Source organism: Moschus berezovskii, chromosome 4, assembly GCF_049115385.1.
Source record: "Moschus berezovskii isolate FMDL1 chromosome 4, NW_MosBer_1.0, whole genome shotgun sequence".
Classification (NCBI taxonomy): Eukaryota; Metazoa; Chordata; class Mammalia; order Artiodactyla; family Moschidae; genus Moschus; species Moschus berezovskii.
Window position 1 is genome coordinate 35,176,897 of NC_142463.1, and position 16,943 is coordinate 35,193,839.

General features: G+C 42.8%; 1 protein-coding gene across 1 annotated transcript in view; it reads right to left on the reverse strand.

The window, feature by feature from the left end:
* Window positions 1-357: 357 nt before the first annotated feature.
* LOC129541501 (cytochrome P450 2J2-like) overlaps window positions 358-16,943 on the reverse strand; it is a 30,395-nt gene continuing 13,809 nt past the window's right edge. Inside the window, exons 6-9 of the mRNA XM_055403450.2 lie at window positions 15,933-16,074; window positions 15,398-15,585; window positions 11,947-12,085; window positions 358-3,341 (exon numbers count right to left, since the gene is read on the reverse strand). Coding sequence (XP_055259425.2) covers window positions 3,163-3,341; window positions 11,947-12,085; window positions 15,398-15,585; window positions 15,933-16,074 — 648 coding nt within the window. The 3' untranslated portion in view covers window positions 358-3,162. The remainder of the gene's footprint in view (window positions 3,342-11,946; window positions 12,086-15,397; window positions 15,586-15,932; window positions 16,075-16,943) is intronic.

Here is a 16,943-nt window from a genome sequence, read left to right on the forward strand (position 1 = left end):
TAATGTGCTGTTGGATTCTGTTTGCTAGTATTTTATGTGAGGATATTATACTACTATGTTTATCAGTGATATTGGCCTGTAATTTTCTTTTTTGGTGGTATCCTTGTCTTGTTTTGGTACCAGGGTGATGGTGGCCTCATATTAATAGAATGAGTTTGGGAGTGTTTCTCCCTCTGCAATGTTTTTGGAAGAATTTGAGGAGACTATATGTTAGCTCTTCTCTAAACATTTGATAGAATTTGCTTGTGAAGCCATCTGGCCCTGGGTTTTTGTTTGTTATTAGATTACAGTTTCAATTTCAGTGCTTGTATTTGCATGTTCATAATTTCTATTTCTTCCTGGTTCATTATTGGCAAGTTGTACTTTTCTAAGACTATAGCTATACTTTAAGGTATTATATGCAAAGTAAACTGTTACTTGATTTAATATGTATATTACATTTATATTTATTCAAATAAAATATGTTTATATACTATATAATTGAAATCTAATTGATTATATATGAATATTTAATATATTAAACAAAATATGTTAAATATGAACAATAAGTGGCTTCCTGGAGGCATTGACTTGAATCCCTTACAAGAAGGAGAGGGTGGGAATTTGCAACATAGCAGTGTCATCTTGCTAAGAGGAGAAAACATATTGGAATTTGGGATCATTGACATGGACCAGTGTCCCTGGACACTCATCCTCAGTGCCTGCCTCCTTCCTTCTTGGTAGCTTAGCAATAGGCAAGTTTGAGTTAGATCACAGGGAGAAGAGCTTGTCATGGAGGTAGGCTCTGGGGTTCCCAGGCAAACATAGAAACTCACTAGGACACTGTCCTTGCTTCTTAGTCATCTGCCAGTGCCTGCTTCCTGTCTGTAAACACACAGGGGCGTGGGAAGCGGCTCCTCTGCTAGACCCCCTCCTTGGTGCATGTCTTCCAGTCATGCCCGACCTGAATGCGTTTCCATACAATCAGGGTATCCTGAGTGCCCTGCTCCTCGTCTCCTTGTAAAAGGCCAGCCTTCAACCTGACTTTAAATAACACAGAAGCCTGTGCCTGTCAGTGTCTCTAAGGGACGACGAGGGTGAAGGGAATATTCACAGTCTGGGTGCTTTCCAGTAAAATCTGCATCTCATCCACGATGTCACAGAACATGTCATATGCTGGCATGCTATGTGTCAGATACAGACACAAAGAAAGAGGGAAAGATGACCTGGAGCTTCCAAAATAGATGAGGAATAAGAGAGTTACAAAAGGACAGAAACAAAATCCTTGTGTAATGCTTTTACAGTAGAGAATTCATATTTAAGGGTCTCTGAAATATGAGCTTTGAGGAAAAAGGGAGACATTTTGCATGTTCAGAAATTCAGCTACTCCCAGCCCTGTGTCCTGTAGCTTTCAGGTTAACTGTGATCACAGGTTACTTAGCTCTGGTCCCACTGCATCTATTAGGGCAGGATGAGTGTCCAGGAGTTTTCCATTGATTCCACAGGGAGTAGGTAAATGCCTGCCCTACTGACTCTAGTAAACATGATTCTAGTAAATCATGGAAAATGCACAGCAGAGCTGAATGGACCTTGGAGATAATTCAACAGAGTTCATTTAACAGTTGAGGAGACTGAGTAGATAAGGGAAAATATTTTGGCCAATTTTCAGTCTCCTATGAGGATGATCTGACTGCAGAAACACAGAGCGGACGACAAGGTCTCAGATGCTCAGGATGTTCAAGGTCTGGTTTGACTGGTTTCATTTCAGAAATATAATTTAGGGTGTTATCTAGAGATGCAACTTTTCAAGAGGATACAAAGAAAGTGCACTCTGGTGGGCAGCTGGGGTTCTCATTTTCTACTCTAATGCAAATCATCTCCCTGCCCTTCAGGACACGCAACCATTTCTCCCAGACTTATTCTTGACTCTGACAGGCTCAGGCTAGCTCCAGCCAGACTTTCTCACTCCCTTTCTCTTGTTTTCTTTTCCTATTTCTGCTTCTAATGGTGCCATGATTTAGTTCTTTGAATCCCAGGCAACAGGGATGAAAAGGCCCACATCATCAAGTGCCTTTTTGTTCTGAGATATTTAAATTTCTTAATTCTAACACTTGAGAAAAGTAACCTTGTATAAGTATTAGTCCATTTTACTAGGTGTGTTATTTGTCTGCATGAGGTTGGCATCCAAACTCCAGGGACTCTCAGTGGCACCTGGCCTTTCCGTTGATGTTACTTTCTCCCCTCAGTGACCACACACAGGAGGGCTAACAGGATTCTGGCATTTCTGTTTCCTTCTATACTATACTTAACCAGTGCTCATCAGTTCTGTTTAGGCTGGGAATACTTGTCAATCAAAAGCTGACAATCAATACATACAAAAAGATCACAACCACCATGTTGTTAACACCAATCATGGGCCTGGGAGTAAATGCATGAGAGGATTTAAGGTAAGGAGGCACAGTAATGACAGAAAATATTTCCACATTTGTTTTCCCCTACCCTGAGTTCCATGTTTGGTTATTGTGGTGACATTCTTCTTGGCTCTGGTGTCCAAGGTAGTGTTTCCTTAGATAAACCAGATAAACTGTTTCTCCGTAGAAACCTGCCTATAAATCAGGAATCCACCTGCCCTGCTACTTCCCAGGGGTCAGTCTGAGGGAGAAGCAGGATAAGCTTGCCCAGGGCTACCTTAAGTGTGAGGGCCTTTCTGGCTGTCCTCCATGGCTGTCCCTAGCCCAACTTCTAACTCTTATCCCACCATTTGGCACACCTTTGACTCAGGCCATCTCAACAGATCAGAAGCAAAACCTAGCTAAGGAAGGAAGTAGGGAGGAGGCAGATCACAGGTATGACTTTTGTGATGTGCTTTATGGTTTCCAAGCCACTTAAAGTCCATTATTTCCTCTGATCTTTATAGTAGTTCCTCCTTTAGAGATGGAATCATTGTCCACCTTAAATCTTCTGGATGAAAACAAAATCACTCACAACATAACTGATTTGCTCAAGACCCCACTAGAGATGGCAAAGCTCAGGTTTGGTTCCAGTTTCCTCTGAGTCTCGTTCCTGTGACATATCCTAGAGGCACTGGATGCTGTCCCCTCACTTCTGAGCAGGTGCCTTGCCTTGGGGTGGTGGGGGAAAGCTCATTCTTCATGTGTTCCTTCACTCCCCACCCCAACAACTTCAGCCCCGAGGAACAGCACAGAGACGGTGGCTGACTGGGGCAAGGGTCAGGCTCACTCTGAACTTCAGGCTCAACTTCTCATTCTCTGGAGGCCTGAAGGTAAATTTTTGCAGAAGTGAAGTAAAGAAAATAAACAACTCAGTTCTGGCCAACTGTTCTCCAAGGCACATCCGCTTTCCTGAAAGACAAAAACATGAGTACCTGCTCAGGTGGTCTGTGCCAGCAAGGACTGAAATCTTCCACCACATCTTTCAAAACCCGAGCAAACGGCAGGCCTGTCTGGCCCTGGACCTTTATGCACTCAGCTTATTTAGTCATGACCACCTGGATAACCTAAGCCCAGTGAGGTCATTCCACAATCACACACTCTAGTGCCTTCAGGACTCAGATGGTTAAGCAACGGTGAAGATGCAGGTTGTGGATGAAACAAGTGAGCAGCCAAGGTTGATCTATAAATGTGGTCTAGCCAAAAGTCTTACAAAAATCCATTAGCAAACGATAAGGACAAAAAAAAAAACTCTGGTTAACTCTCTCAATTTTCAAAAAAATATTGTTAAAGTTAAAAGAAAGTAAATGTCAAAGCAAGGTTTTTCAAGTATGAGGCATCTTTTCCCTATGTCAAGTATCCCTCCATCATGACCGTGAATCTTCCTGCCAGGGTTCCCCATACAGGGCCAACCTCATCTCATCCCACCTGTGTTTGCCTGCTCCAGGCTTCCCCCAGCCCCTCCTCTTCATGGTGCCTTCTTCCCTAACTTGGGCAACAACACCCCACAATAGACTCTATCATCATCTCTCTTGTGGGTGTTTTAATAGCTTACTTTCTCCCTAATTAATATATGTTCACGGCAAAAATGAAAAAAAAAAGTGTGAAAAGTATAAAAATATTAAAACATGCTTTAATTCCCACATCCAGAAAAACCCTTGTTAACATCTGACATAGTTCCTAACTATCTCAGTAAAGATTCTCCTGGACACCATCAGTGGGATTATCCTCTGCAGTTAATTCTGAGCATGACTTTTGCTACTTTTTGCTTCCCCGTGTAATGAAATATTCTTGGAAAATGGTTAATGCACCATGCCTCTATTCTGTACTCTACAAGTAACCAGTTGTTGAGAAAATAAAACTAGAGTTTCAGATAGACTGAAAACCACAATCAGAAAACTACCCAATCTGATCACATGGAACACAGCCTTGTCTAACTCAATGAAACTATGAGCCATGCTGTGTAGGGCCACTCAAGACAGACAGGTCATGGTGGAGAGTTCTGACAAAACCTGGTCCACTGGAGAAGGGAATGGCAAACCACTTCAGTATTCTTGCTTTGAGAACCCCATAAACACTATGAAGAGGTAAAAAGATAGGACATTGAAAGATGAACTCCCCAGGTCGGTAGGTGTCCAATATGCTTCTGGAGAAAAGTAGAAAAATAACTCCAGAAAGAATGAAGAGACAGAGTCAAAGCAAGAACAACACACAGTTGTGGATATGACTGGTGATAGAAGTAAAGTCCGAGGCTGTAAAGAGCAATATTGCATAGGAACCTGGAATGTTAGGTCCACGAATCAAGGCAAATTGGAAGGGGTCAAACAGGAGATGGCAAGAGTGAACGGAGACATTCTAGGAATCAGTGAATTAAAATGGACTGGAATGGGTAAATTTAACTGAGACGACCATTACATCTACTACTGTGGGCAGGAATCCCTTAGAAGAAATGGAATAGCCATCATGGTCAACAAAAGAGTCCTAAATACAGTACTTGGATACAGTCTTAAAAATGACATAATGATTTCCGTTTGTTTCCAAGGCAAACCACTCAGTATCACAGTAATCCAAGTCTATGTCCCAACCAGTAATGCTGAAGAAGCTGAACGGTTCTATGAAGGCCTACAAGACCTTGTAGAACTAACACCCCAAAATGATGTCCTTTTCATTATTGGGGACTGGAAGGCAAAAGTAGGAAGTCAAGAAATACCTGAAGTAACAGGCAAATTTGACCTTGGAGTACAGAATGAAGCAGGGCAAAGGCTAATAGAGTTTTGCCAAGAGAACGCACTGGTCATAGCAAACACCCTCTTCCAACAACACAAGAGAAGACTCTACACATGGACATCACCAGATGGTCAATACCAGAATCAGATTGATTATATTCTTTGCAGCCAAAGATAGAGAAGCTCTATACAGTCAGTAGAAACAAGACCAGGAGCTGACTGTGGCTCAGATAATGAGCTCCTTATTGCCAAATTCAGGCTTAAATTGAAGAAAGTGGGGAAAACCACTAGACCATTTAGGTATGACCTAAATCAAATCCCTTGAGATTATAAAGTGCAAGTGACAAATAGATTCAAGGCATTAGATCTGATAGAGTGCCTGAAGAACTATGGACAGAGGTTCCTGACATTATTCAGAATGCAGGGATCAAGACCATCCTCAAGAAAAAGAAATGCAAAAAGGCAAAATGGTTGTCTGAGGAGGCCTTACAAATAGCTGTGAAAGAAGAGAAGCAAAAAGCAAAGGAGAAAAGGAAAGATATACCCATTTGAATGCAGAGTTCCAAAGAATAGCAAGGAGAGATAAGAAAGCCTTCCTCAGTGATCAATGCAAAGAAATAGAAGAAAACAATAGGATGGGAAAGACTAGAGATCTCTTCAAGAAAATTAGAGATACCAAGGGAACTTTTCATGCAAAGATGGGCTCAATAAAGGACAGAAATGGTAGGGACCTAACAGAAGCAGAAGGTATTAAGAAGAGGTGGCAAGAATACACACACCTATACAAAAAAGATCTTCATGACCCAGATAATCACAATGGTGTGATCACTCACACTCACCTAGAGCCAGACATCCTGGAATGTGAAGTCAAGTGGGCCTTAGGAAGCATCAGCACAAACAAAGCTAGTGGAGGTGATGGAATTCCAGTTGAGCTATTTCAAATCCTAAAAGATGATGCTGTGAAAGTGTTGCACTCAATCTGTCAGCTAATTTGGGAAACTCAGCAGTGGCCATAGGACCGGAAAAGGTCAGTTTTCATTCCAATCCCTAAGAAAGGCAATGCCAAAGAAAGCTCAAACTACTGCAAAATTGCACTCATCTCACATGCAAGTAAAGTGATGCTCAAAATTCTCCAAGCCTGGGTTCAACAGTACGTGAACCATGAACTTCCAGATTTTAAAGCTGGATCTAGAAAAGGCAGAGGAACCAGAGATCAAATTCCCAACATCTGCTGGATCATCGAAAAAGCGAGAGAGTTCCAGAAAAACATTTGCTTTATTGACTATGCCAAAGCCTTTGGCTGTGTGGATCACAATAAACTGTGGAAAATTCTTTAAGAGATGGGAATTCCAGATCACCTGACCTGCCTCCTGAGAAATTTGTATGCAGAACAAGAAGCAACAGCCATGAACCAGACATGGAGCTAGACATGGAACAACAGACTGGTTCCAAATAGGGAAAGGAGTACGTCAAGGCTGTATATTGTCACCCTGTTCATTTAACTTATATGCGGAGTACATCATGTGAAATGCCAGTATGCATGAAGCACAAACTGGAATCAAGATTGCCGGGAGAAATATCAATAACCTCAGATATGCAGATGACACTACCCTTATGGCAGAAAGTGAAGAGGAACTAATAAGCCTCCTAACGAAAGTGAAAGAGGAGAGTGAAAAAGTTGGGTTAAAACTCAACATTCAGAAAACTAAGATCATGACATCCAGTCCCACTTCATGGCAAATAGATGGATAAACAGTGGAAACAGTGACAGACTTTATTTTTCTGGGCTCCAAAATCGCTGAAGATGGTAATTGCAGCCATGAAATTAAAAAACACTTGCTCCTTGGAAAAAAAGTTGTGACCAACCTAGACAGCATATTAAAAAACAGAAACATTACTTTGCCAGCAAAGGTCTATCTAGTCAAAGCTATGGTTTTTCCAGTAGTCACGTATGGATGTGAGACTTGGACTATAAAGAAAGCTGAGCGCTGAAGTATTGATGCTTTTGAACTTGAGAGTCCCTTGGACTGCAAGGAGATCCAACCAGTCCATCCTAAAGGAAATCAGTCCTGAATATTCATTGGAAGGACTCGTGATGAAGCTGGAACTCTAATACTTTGGCCACCTGATGCAAAGAACTGACTCATTTGAAAAGATCCTGATGCTGGGAAAGTTTGAAGGCGGGAGGAGAGGGGACAACAGAGGATGAGATAGTTGGGTGGCATCTCTGACTCAATGGACATGAGTTTGAGTAAACTCCCGGAGTTGGTGATGTACAGGGAGGCCTGCTGTGCTGCAGTCCACGGGGTCGCAAATTTCACACACAGCTGAGTGACTGAACCGAACTGAATAAAAAAAAAAAAAAAGAAGAAGAAGAAATTGGCTTAAATTGCAGCGAATGAAAAATTTGTTTTAGCTGGTACCAGGTCAGTTGTATTACAAATACCCAAAGTTCTCCTAGAAAAATCCATATATTGGGATAAAACTGGACCCTTAAGAGTCAGGATCCAGGGTTACATTACTGGTTCCATTAGTAACCAGCTCTGGGCTCTGAGTAAATTACTTATTTTCATCCACATATACAATTTTCACTTGTCAAACTTGTGAAGTAATTACTCTCCTAAGTACTATATATGGCTGATAAAGGATACCAGTAAAACAGGAGATTTGAGTTTGATTTATAAGTCATGAAAAGGAGTGCTACCTTATTTCAAGGCTTCATCCTGGATTATGTGAAACACAGACTTTCTTCTTGGTGCATGTACTAACTCGCCATCACTAACTAACCAGATCAGTTACTAGAAGTGAGAGAATTGACCTAGGGTTTTTAAGAGATCTTCCTAATCTTATCTCCATGATTCAGTGATATTTCTGAAAATTGAGGACTCAGACTCTTGCCTTTCATGAAGATATCTGCTGCTTTGTTGGATCAAAACGGAAAACTTAAATGAAGAAAAGAAAATATATGTTTGCATAACACCTCTGTAATCTCCCCAACTGTGCATGTCTCCTAGTTCCACACCTGACCTTCTTTCCAAGAGAAGGGAGGGAGCTCTTCACACCCCATTCCTTCAGGGAAGCTTTCTTTATAAAGTGCTGGATCAAGTATGAGGCAAAGCAACTGAGCCCTAAAGATGGGAGTATGGTGGGAATAAACCTAACAGCAGTGTTGACACTTTAAGTCAGTGGATTTTTCCAGTTTCTATTTCCTGTTCTGTTTAGCTAATCCTCGTTTAGTCACAGCTGAGGGAATCCCCAAATTGCTAGCCTGGTCTGAATCACTCTTCTTGAGCAGAAAGAAAGACAGTGAGATCACCTGACTGCAATACTGGCTCCAATTTCCCCCCTCTCCCTGTACCCCCATCATTTGCAATGTGATTTCATAGCCCTTTCCATAAAAACTGTGCTATTTTCCCTTTCCCTTGAACTGGGGCTCTCAGTATGACCTGCTTGGGCCCGGAATGCACTGGGGATGATGGTCGCCAGTTCCCAGCCTGGCCCTTAGGAGGCACTGTGTGCTTTCCTCCCTCCTGGGGTCTTGTCTTCTACATGCACACCAGATGGGCTAGCTCGCTGGAGGAGGAAACTTGGAAAAGAGCCCTATTGTCCCAGCTGATGTCATCCTAGATCAGACTTCAGCCAACTGACCTCCCAAATGGGCAAAAGAGCCCAGCTAAGAACAGTGGAGCTCTCAGTGCAACTGTAGCCTTGTGAGCAATAATATACACTTATTGTTTTAAGTCACTGAGTTTGCCACCTTTGTAATGCAGCAATGTAACAACTGATACATATGATGTGAATTTAGTGAATCTTAAAATGGAAAGGACTTTAAGTAGGAAAATTCTAAGTGTGTTAGGGAGAGCACTATATTAGAACTACATATATAACCAACAAGGACCTACTGTATAGCATAGGAAACTATATTCAATATTTTGTAATAACCAGTAAGGTGGAAACCTAGAAAGAAAAAGGTATATATGTATCTTTAACTAAATCTTTACCATGTAAGCCAGTAGTTCAGCTGGTAAAGAATCCGTCTTCAGTGAAGGAGATCCTAGTTTAATCCTTCGATCAGGAGGATCCCCTGGAGAAGGGATAGGCTACCCACTCCAGCATACTTGGGCTTCCTGGTGGTTCAGTCAGCAGAGAATCTGTCTACAAAGTGGGAGACCTGGGTTTGATCTGTGGGTTTGGGAAGACCCCCTGGCAGAGTGAGAGCATGGAAACCTACTCTAGTATTCTTGCCTGGAGAATCCCCTTGGATAGGGGATCTCCTGTCCAATAACCTTGGAGACTGGCAGGCTGTAGGCTGTGGGGTCACAAAGAGTCAGACATGACTGAGCAACTAAGCACATAGCTAAATCACTTGACTGTACACCTGAAACTAATACAATATTGTAAATCAACTATACTTCAACAAAAATTTAAAAGAAACCAGAAAATTGAGTCTTTGGCCCTTTTATGCCAATTCCTTGGGCACATGACCTTGGATGAGAAATAACTTTCTCTTAATCCTAATTTCCTTTCACTGAGAAAGGAGATACTAATCGTTTTCCTAACTGTTAAAAATTGGGTTGCTGTAAGTATAAAATAAAATAATTTGCTTGCAAATGAAATCTGTAATAGGAAGGATGTGTTTCAACTCTAAATAACAAAAATACAGTGAAGCAAGAAAAATTATAACACTTAAAACAGCTGAACTCTGTACTATAATAAGAAACATAAAGCTCTTGTAGGCAAGAAGTCTAGGCTTCCCAGGTGGCACTAGTGGTAAGAATCTACCTGCCGATGCAGTAGACTTAGAAAACATGGGTTCAAACCCTAGGTTGGGAAGATTCCCTGGAGGAGGGCATGCAATCCATCCAGTATTCTTGCCTGGAGAATCCCATGGACAGAGAATCCTGACAGCCTATAGCCCATAGGGTTGCAAAGAGTCAGACATGACTGAAGCGACTTAGCACACACCAAGGCAGACAACAAGTCTGGAAGGTTTTTCTACATCTCATGTCTGCTTTCATATTAAAAAGTGACTTGTCCAAGTGAGCAAAGGAGGCATAGAACCAGAGAAAGAAAGACAGAAGATCTAATTGGAATCAGTCCAGATACACGCAGGACAGCACCCTATAGCAGAAAAGCCTGGGCTCTGTATCATGCCTGCTGCTGCTGCTGCTGCTGCTGCTAAGTCGCTTCAGTCGTGTCCGACTCTGTGTGACCCCATAGACGGAAGCCCACCAGGCTCCCCTGTCCCTGGGATTCTCCAGGCAAGAACACTGGAGTGGGTTGCCATTTCCTTCTCCAATGTGTGAAAGTGAAAAGTGAAAGTGAGGTCGCTCAGTCGTGTCCGACTGAGTGACCCCATGGACTGCAGCCCACCAGGCTCCTCCATCCACGGGATTTTCTAGGCAAGAGTACCGGAGTGGCTTGCCATTGCCTTCTCCGGTATCATGCTTACATGGGGTCAATTTCCAGTCCCTCCCTTTCTGTGCCTTTGTGGCATGATCAATAAGATTATACTGTCACAGAAAGTCAATATACATTTAATTGAACTTCATGATAAGAAAATTGTTGCGAAATTCAGAGCATTCACTCACTGTAGCATTTAGTTACTTTCTTGGGAGAGGTTTCTAGGACGTGCATAGGCTTTATTTGATAAACCTGGTCAACACTGAGTTCAGCCTCTGCTCTGTGAGCTTTATGACTATAGATACCATAGTTGACCCTGTTAAGCTTTAGTTTCCTCCCTTATCCCCAGTGTGGTGAATGGAATTTGGACCTTTTAACTTTAAGGTAGAACACATGGTCCATAAAAGTTGCACTGTTTTTTTTTTTCTACCTAATCATTGTCATATTCTCAGGGCTGCATAATTGACACATAATAGGTGCTCAGAAAACATTTATAGAATTAAGGATTTGGGAAATTATTTAAAATGGTCTCAGCAACATACTTAACTCATTACCTGGTATATATATAAGACTTTTCCTTCCTTCCTTATTTCACCAAGTTATGAGTAAAACACCCCTTTGGAACTGGCTGGCTGGGAAACATGAGAGAAAGATTTTTCTCTGCATTCTCTTTCATATATCTCAAGTTATACACCATGTAAATGTATTAACTAGATTTGTAAAGGATTGCTGTTATTCAGTCACTAAGTTATGTCTGACTCTGCAACCCCATGTACCACACTACAGAGACTTCCCTGTACTTCACTATATCTCAGAGTTTGTTCAAACTCATGTCCATAGAGCTGGTGATGCTATCAAAACATCTCATTTAAAAAAGTAAAAGGACTTCTTCAGGAAGAATGTATAGATAGAATCTCATCTACTTAAGCCCATGGCACCTAGAGTCACTTATAATGCCCATAATGATAAGGAAGCTGTCTCTTTACTGGAACCTCCCCTACCCCTTTCTTAGCCATTAGCTTTATGTTTTTGTGAGTGGGAGGCACTAAAAAGATCTTGGAACACTTTAAGTTCTATAAAGGTGGCAAGTGCCCAACCTTCCTTTGTGGGTAACAGGCAGAGGCAAAGTTCTTCTCCCCAAAGTTCTGGGGACTGAACAATTTAAAGCTGAAATCTCCATCAGAGTCAAGCCAGGGCTTAGGACGTAAGAGAATGAATCCTGTTGATGCTCAGCCCAGGGAAACCTGCAATGCACCCACAGCAAGAGTGAGTCACGCTAGGCAGGGCTATCTAGAGACATGCCAACTAAAGCAAGGCATCACAAGAAGAGGAGGGAAGGGCTGAGAGAGGGACCCTGGGTTCCCACACTCATATTTCCAGATACTCACCTATTGAAAAAGGCAGAAAGGATTCCCTTTTTTTAAACTCTCCATTTTCCAAGAAATGCTCTGGATTGAAGGTGTCAGGGGTGGCCCACTCTGTGGGGTCCCTGTGCAGTGCAGTCAGGTTGGTCGCGACCAGGGTTCCCTGGAGAAAGCAGGAAACTCATGAAAGACATGACACACACAACAGATGTGTGCTGAAGGGCAGCAGTCCCCCGGGCTCTCACATCAAGGCTGATTGACCTTTTTCAGCCTCCCCAACCCTGTACCTGCGGAGCTCAACCCCTAGGACCCTGCTCTTTGCCGTGGGACAGCTTACAATGATGGACTGGAATAGTCTGCTGGGAATTTTATCAGCAAATGTGACTACTCTTAGTGCAGAATGCAAAGGTGTGTGCATCAATGAGAGAATAATGTGACAGTGGGCAGGCAGTTCTGGACCAAAATCAACCCAGTTGCTCAGTGAAATGGTAAATATGGCAGCCTCCCCAACATGAAAAATGTCTCATTCATCCATTTCTCCCATTCTCTTCTCTCCATTATCTCACACATTCCAGAGAAGGTTTAATAATAGAATCAGGTCACCCAGTGGAAAGAACCACTATCCTTCCCAGCTTGCAGCAAGAAACCCAAGAGTCCTCCTTAACAACCCCCTTTACTTCATTCTGCCTTCATTCCATCCTTTTCCAGGCTGGTCAATCTTCCTTGAAATTCCTCTTGATTCTATCACCTCCATGTTATTTCCCCCCCCACTGCCTGGTCCAAGGTACTACCTTGGTTGTCCACACTCCTACAGTAGGCCTAACTGCAACTCTATATCCTCTCCCCGCTTCAAAGTGCTTCACACACTGAAAGCAGAGTTAGCCCTGGACATGATTTAGTTGCTGCTGCTGCTGCTGCTAAGTCACTTCAGTCGTGTCCGACTCTGTGTGACCCCATAGACGGAAGCCCACCAGGCTCCCCCGTCCCTGGGATTCTCCAGGCAAGAACACTGGAGTGGGTTGCCATTTCCTTCTCCAATGTGTGAAAGTGGAAAGTGAAAAGTGAAAGTGAAGTCGCTCAGTCGTGTCCGACCCTTAGCGACCCCACGGACTGCAGCCTACCAGGCTCCTCCATCCATGGGATTTTCTAGGCAATAGTACTGGAGTGGCTTGCCATTGCCTTCTCCGATGATTTAGTTATGTCACTCCTATCCACCTAACACTCCTGGAACTTGATAAAAACCCTCCAAATAGATAGTTCTCATCACTCAGATTAAGGACATATCACCAGCCCTCTATCTGAGTCATAGTCCTTCTGCCTGCACTCCCACTATATCAAGCCTTTTTCAGTTTCTCAATCATGCCACTTGCTCCTATACTTTTTTGCATGGTGGCCTCTGGGCATCTTCATGCCAGTGACTGCTCATTAGACCTGCCAGTGCCAGGGTCTTTGTCCCTGCCGTGAGCCCCAGCTGCCCCCTTCCTCCGCAGGAGACCTTCCAATATTAGTAGGTAGGTTTGGTCCAGACTCTTATGAGGTAACCGCTATTGCTCCATGGGTCTCAGTGTGTACATGACCCAAGAGTTGAGCTGATGTTTCCTTTAGTCCAGTTGAATTCCTGCAATAAAAGGCTGCTGACATTCAAAGCCAGATTCTTGGGGGCTCCACCTCCTGAAGCCAGACCCTCAGGCTGGGAAGATTGCCTTGGGGCTCAGGACTTTCACTCCTGTGGTAGAGCTTCTGTAGTATAATTGTTTTCCAGTTTGCAAGTTGCCCACCCAATGGGTAAGGGTCTTGCAGAACAGTACATCAGAAAAAAAAAAAAATCTTACAAAACCAATCTCTTGAGCTAGGATGGTTCTCTGGAGCTAAGTGAATTGTTATGAATATGTGAAGATCACCTGTAATATCATCTAGACCTCAGAATTCATCCATAAGATGGTCAATCAGCAAGAAAATAGTAAATGAAATCACTGTGGGAATAGCTGCTTCTCCAAGGGCTGCAGGAACCATGACCAAGGCGAGCCCAGAGCAGAGGCTCTTCTGGTTTTATATTGAAATCAACGCCAGGTTCGACACAAAAACAGGGACTCAGACAAACTGAAATGGATCCATGGAAATGGACTAAGGTGTTGAGAAAGCAGAACTGTGAATGTCCCAGTGTACAGAGAGGGCACTAGTGGGTTCAGGAGAGCTGATTGCTGAGATCTAAGAGTGACTGGCAGAGTGCAGAATTGCCTTTGTGAGGACAGGGAACTCAACAGGGTCCTGCTGCTGCTAAGTCGCTTCAGTCGTGTCCGACTGTGCGACCCCATAGATGGCTGCCCACCAGGCTCCCCCGTCCCTGGGATTCTCCAGGCAAGAACACTGGAGGGGGTTGCCATTTCCTTCCCCAGTGCATGAAAGTGAAAAGTGAAAGTGAAGTCACTCAGTTGTGTCCGACTCTTAGCCACCCCATGGACTGCAGCCTACCAGGCTCCTCTGTCCACGGGATTTTCCAGGCAAGAGTACTGGAGTGGGGCACCATTGCCTTCTCCATAACAGGGTCTTACTGAGAACAATTTAAGGAGCTTCTTTTAAAGCAATGTAAAGCAATGCTTGTGGAGAAAACATGGTATAGTACAAAATAGATGAGGCTGGGGCTCTGAACACATCTATTTCTTTAACCCAACTCTTATCACTTTGTACACCAGAGATTTTATGCAAGATTAATCAGCTCTGAGCCTTCATTATAAATTTGTAAAACAAAAATAAAAGATAGAATTATTCTGAGAACTGATTAAGTTGAAAGAACCTATATAGTCCATAGGACATGATCACTGCTTAAAAACCATTCGTTCTTTCACTGCTTTTGTGATATTCAGTGTGCACAGGCTTGGATTGATTCCCTTGTGAGGTAGTCCCATCAAGGGACTGTAAGTCAAGGCTGGAAGCAATACCTGTGGGGATATTATGTTAGAAACCCAGTTTAATATGATGTTGGCCCAGAAGGTCTCAACTGTCTCTCGTATTTCAACATTCTAAACCCCCAGGATTTTGAAACAGAATTTTCCAAAATAAGTCTGGCAGGTCCCTATCCTGTGAAAAGCTCTCCCATGGCAAAGAAAAGGACCTCATGGCAAAGTCTGACTAAGAATTCCTGCCAGCTCTTTCCCCACAAGAATTAACAATGCACGTCAGGTAGTAAAAAGAATGAGAAATCTCACAGCAGAGAAAAGCCAGCCTTTGTCTCAACGTGTTTGACGTAGGAATCCCCCTTCTCCTCTAGAACAACTATTAACATTTATTTGAACTAATATTCTAAAGACCCCACATAAGGAAAAATATCTAGAATTACATCAGTGGTAATATATCTCCCTTTCCAATTAAGTGTTTCCCTAAGACAAGCAAACACATCACATTTGCCATTGAGAATCCCATCATTTACAAATATGAGCTTGGAGATCTGAGGCTGTTGATGTGAGCCCCTAATTACCTTGGGCAGGTGGTATCCAGCCAGGGTGGTGTCCACTGCCACCTCCCGGGGCACATTCAGAGGGATAATGTTCCCCATTCGCAGCACCTCGTGGATGACAGCGTTGGTGTAGGGCATGGACTCTCGAGTGGCTGTGCTTGGCTGTTGTGATTGGCCAAGCACCCTGTCAATTTCAGCTTGGACTTTTTCTGAAAAAAGCAGAGGAGGTTCTATTATTCTGTTTTTCCATAACTCTCTTTGAGCCTGGTTAAGTTAAGGAATGAAATAACCAGCACCAAAATGGCTATCTTAGGCTCTCCAGACTAGCTTCTCAGGGAGGTATGAGAGTGAGAAGTGGGCCCTGATGTGAGACAAATTAGGTGGAAAACTCTTGCTCAACAACATTCCTGCTACGAGTTCCTAAAGCTGTGTGAGCCTCAAGTTCTTCTTATTAGTGAGGGTGAACCAACTTTCCCTTTAGGAATATTGAGACATAGATGAGCTAATTTATGGAAGCATACTGAGCTGGCCTAGGCCCATCCACTAATGAGCTCACCTTGGATTTCGGGGTTAAGGGCCATGTAGAGCAGCCCCCAGCGCAGGGCAGTTGAAGTTGTCTCCGTTCCAGCAAAGAAGAGATCCAGGGTGTTGTAGATGAGGTTTTCTTCACGGAAACTTGAAGCAGCATTGCCCTTATGCTAGAAAATATAGTGATTATTGGTTTATCCAGATGGTTCTTAGTTGCCACAACATAGGAGGCTTCATCCTAGCGAGAACATGGGAGGAAAGACTCCCCCAAGAGAAATGACTTTTTCTTTGACCATTTCAGCAGGCAGAGGCTTATTATTGCAGTATCATTAGCATACTCCTGCCCCAAGTGCAGGAAGCTTTTGTCACGTTGGATGGATGAAAATTGAGAGAATCTCTTTACTTCCATATTTTGGGAGAATCTATTATTATATTGGAAATGTAATAATATTTGCATTGCAATATTAGCCATGCCTTTCACTATATGTACAACTTGACCAAGTTACTAAACCTCTTAAACACTCTGTGTTCAGTATTCACTCCTCAGTTGGCATTATGAACTATGTGAGATGGAAAGGTCATATAAGAAATATATGAAATATAAAGGTCATATAAGAAATCCTCAACAAATGCTTGTATTGATACCAGAAAGAATAAAATTAGTTTCTCTGAAGTACAATTCTCATAACATCCTCCTTAAGTTAAACTCCTCTGTTCCAACAATCATTCCTCGTGGCACTCCAGCATCTTCACCACTTTGCTGTAGGAGCTTCAGTGTGTCAGTGTTCCTCTGGGTGCCTGCACACCTCATAGCAAGTGAAGTCTCCTCCTCTCAGGAGGAATCAATACTTCTATTAATGGTATAACAATAAGGTGAAATAAGAGAGGAGACAGAAAAAAAAATTCACCATCTTTCAACTCTAAAAGTTGAAAATGAATAAAAAATGATGACACTGATGCAGTGATGAGTATTAACCACAGGGCTTAATATGTTAAAGGACCTATATCCAATTTGGCCTTCTTCCTGAATCTCACAAAC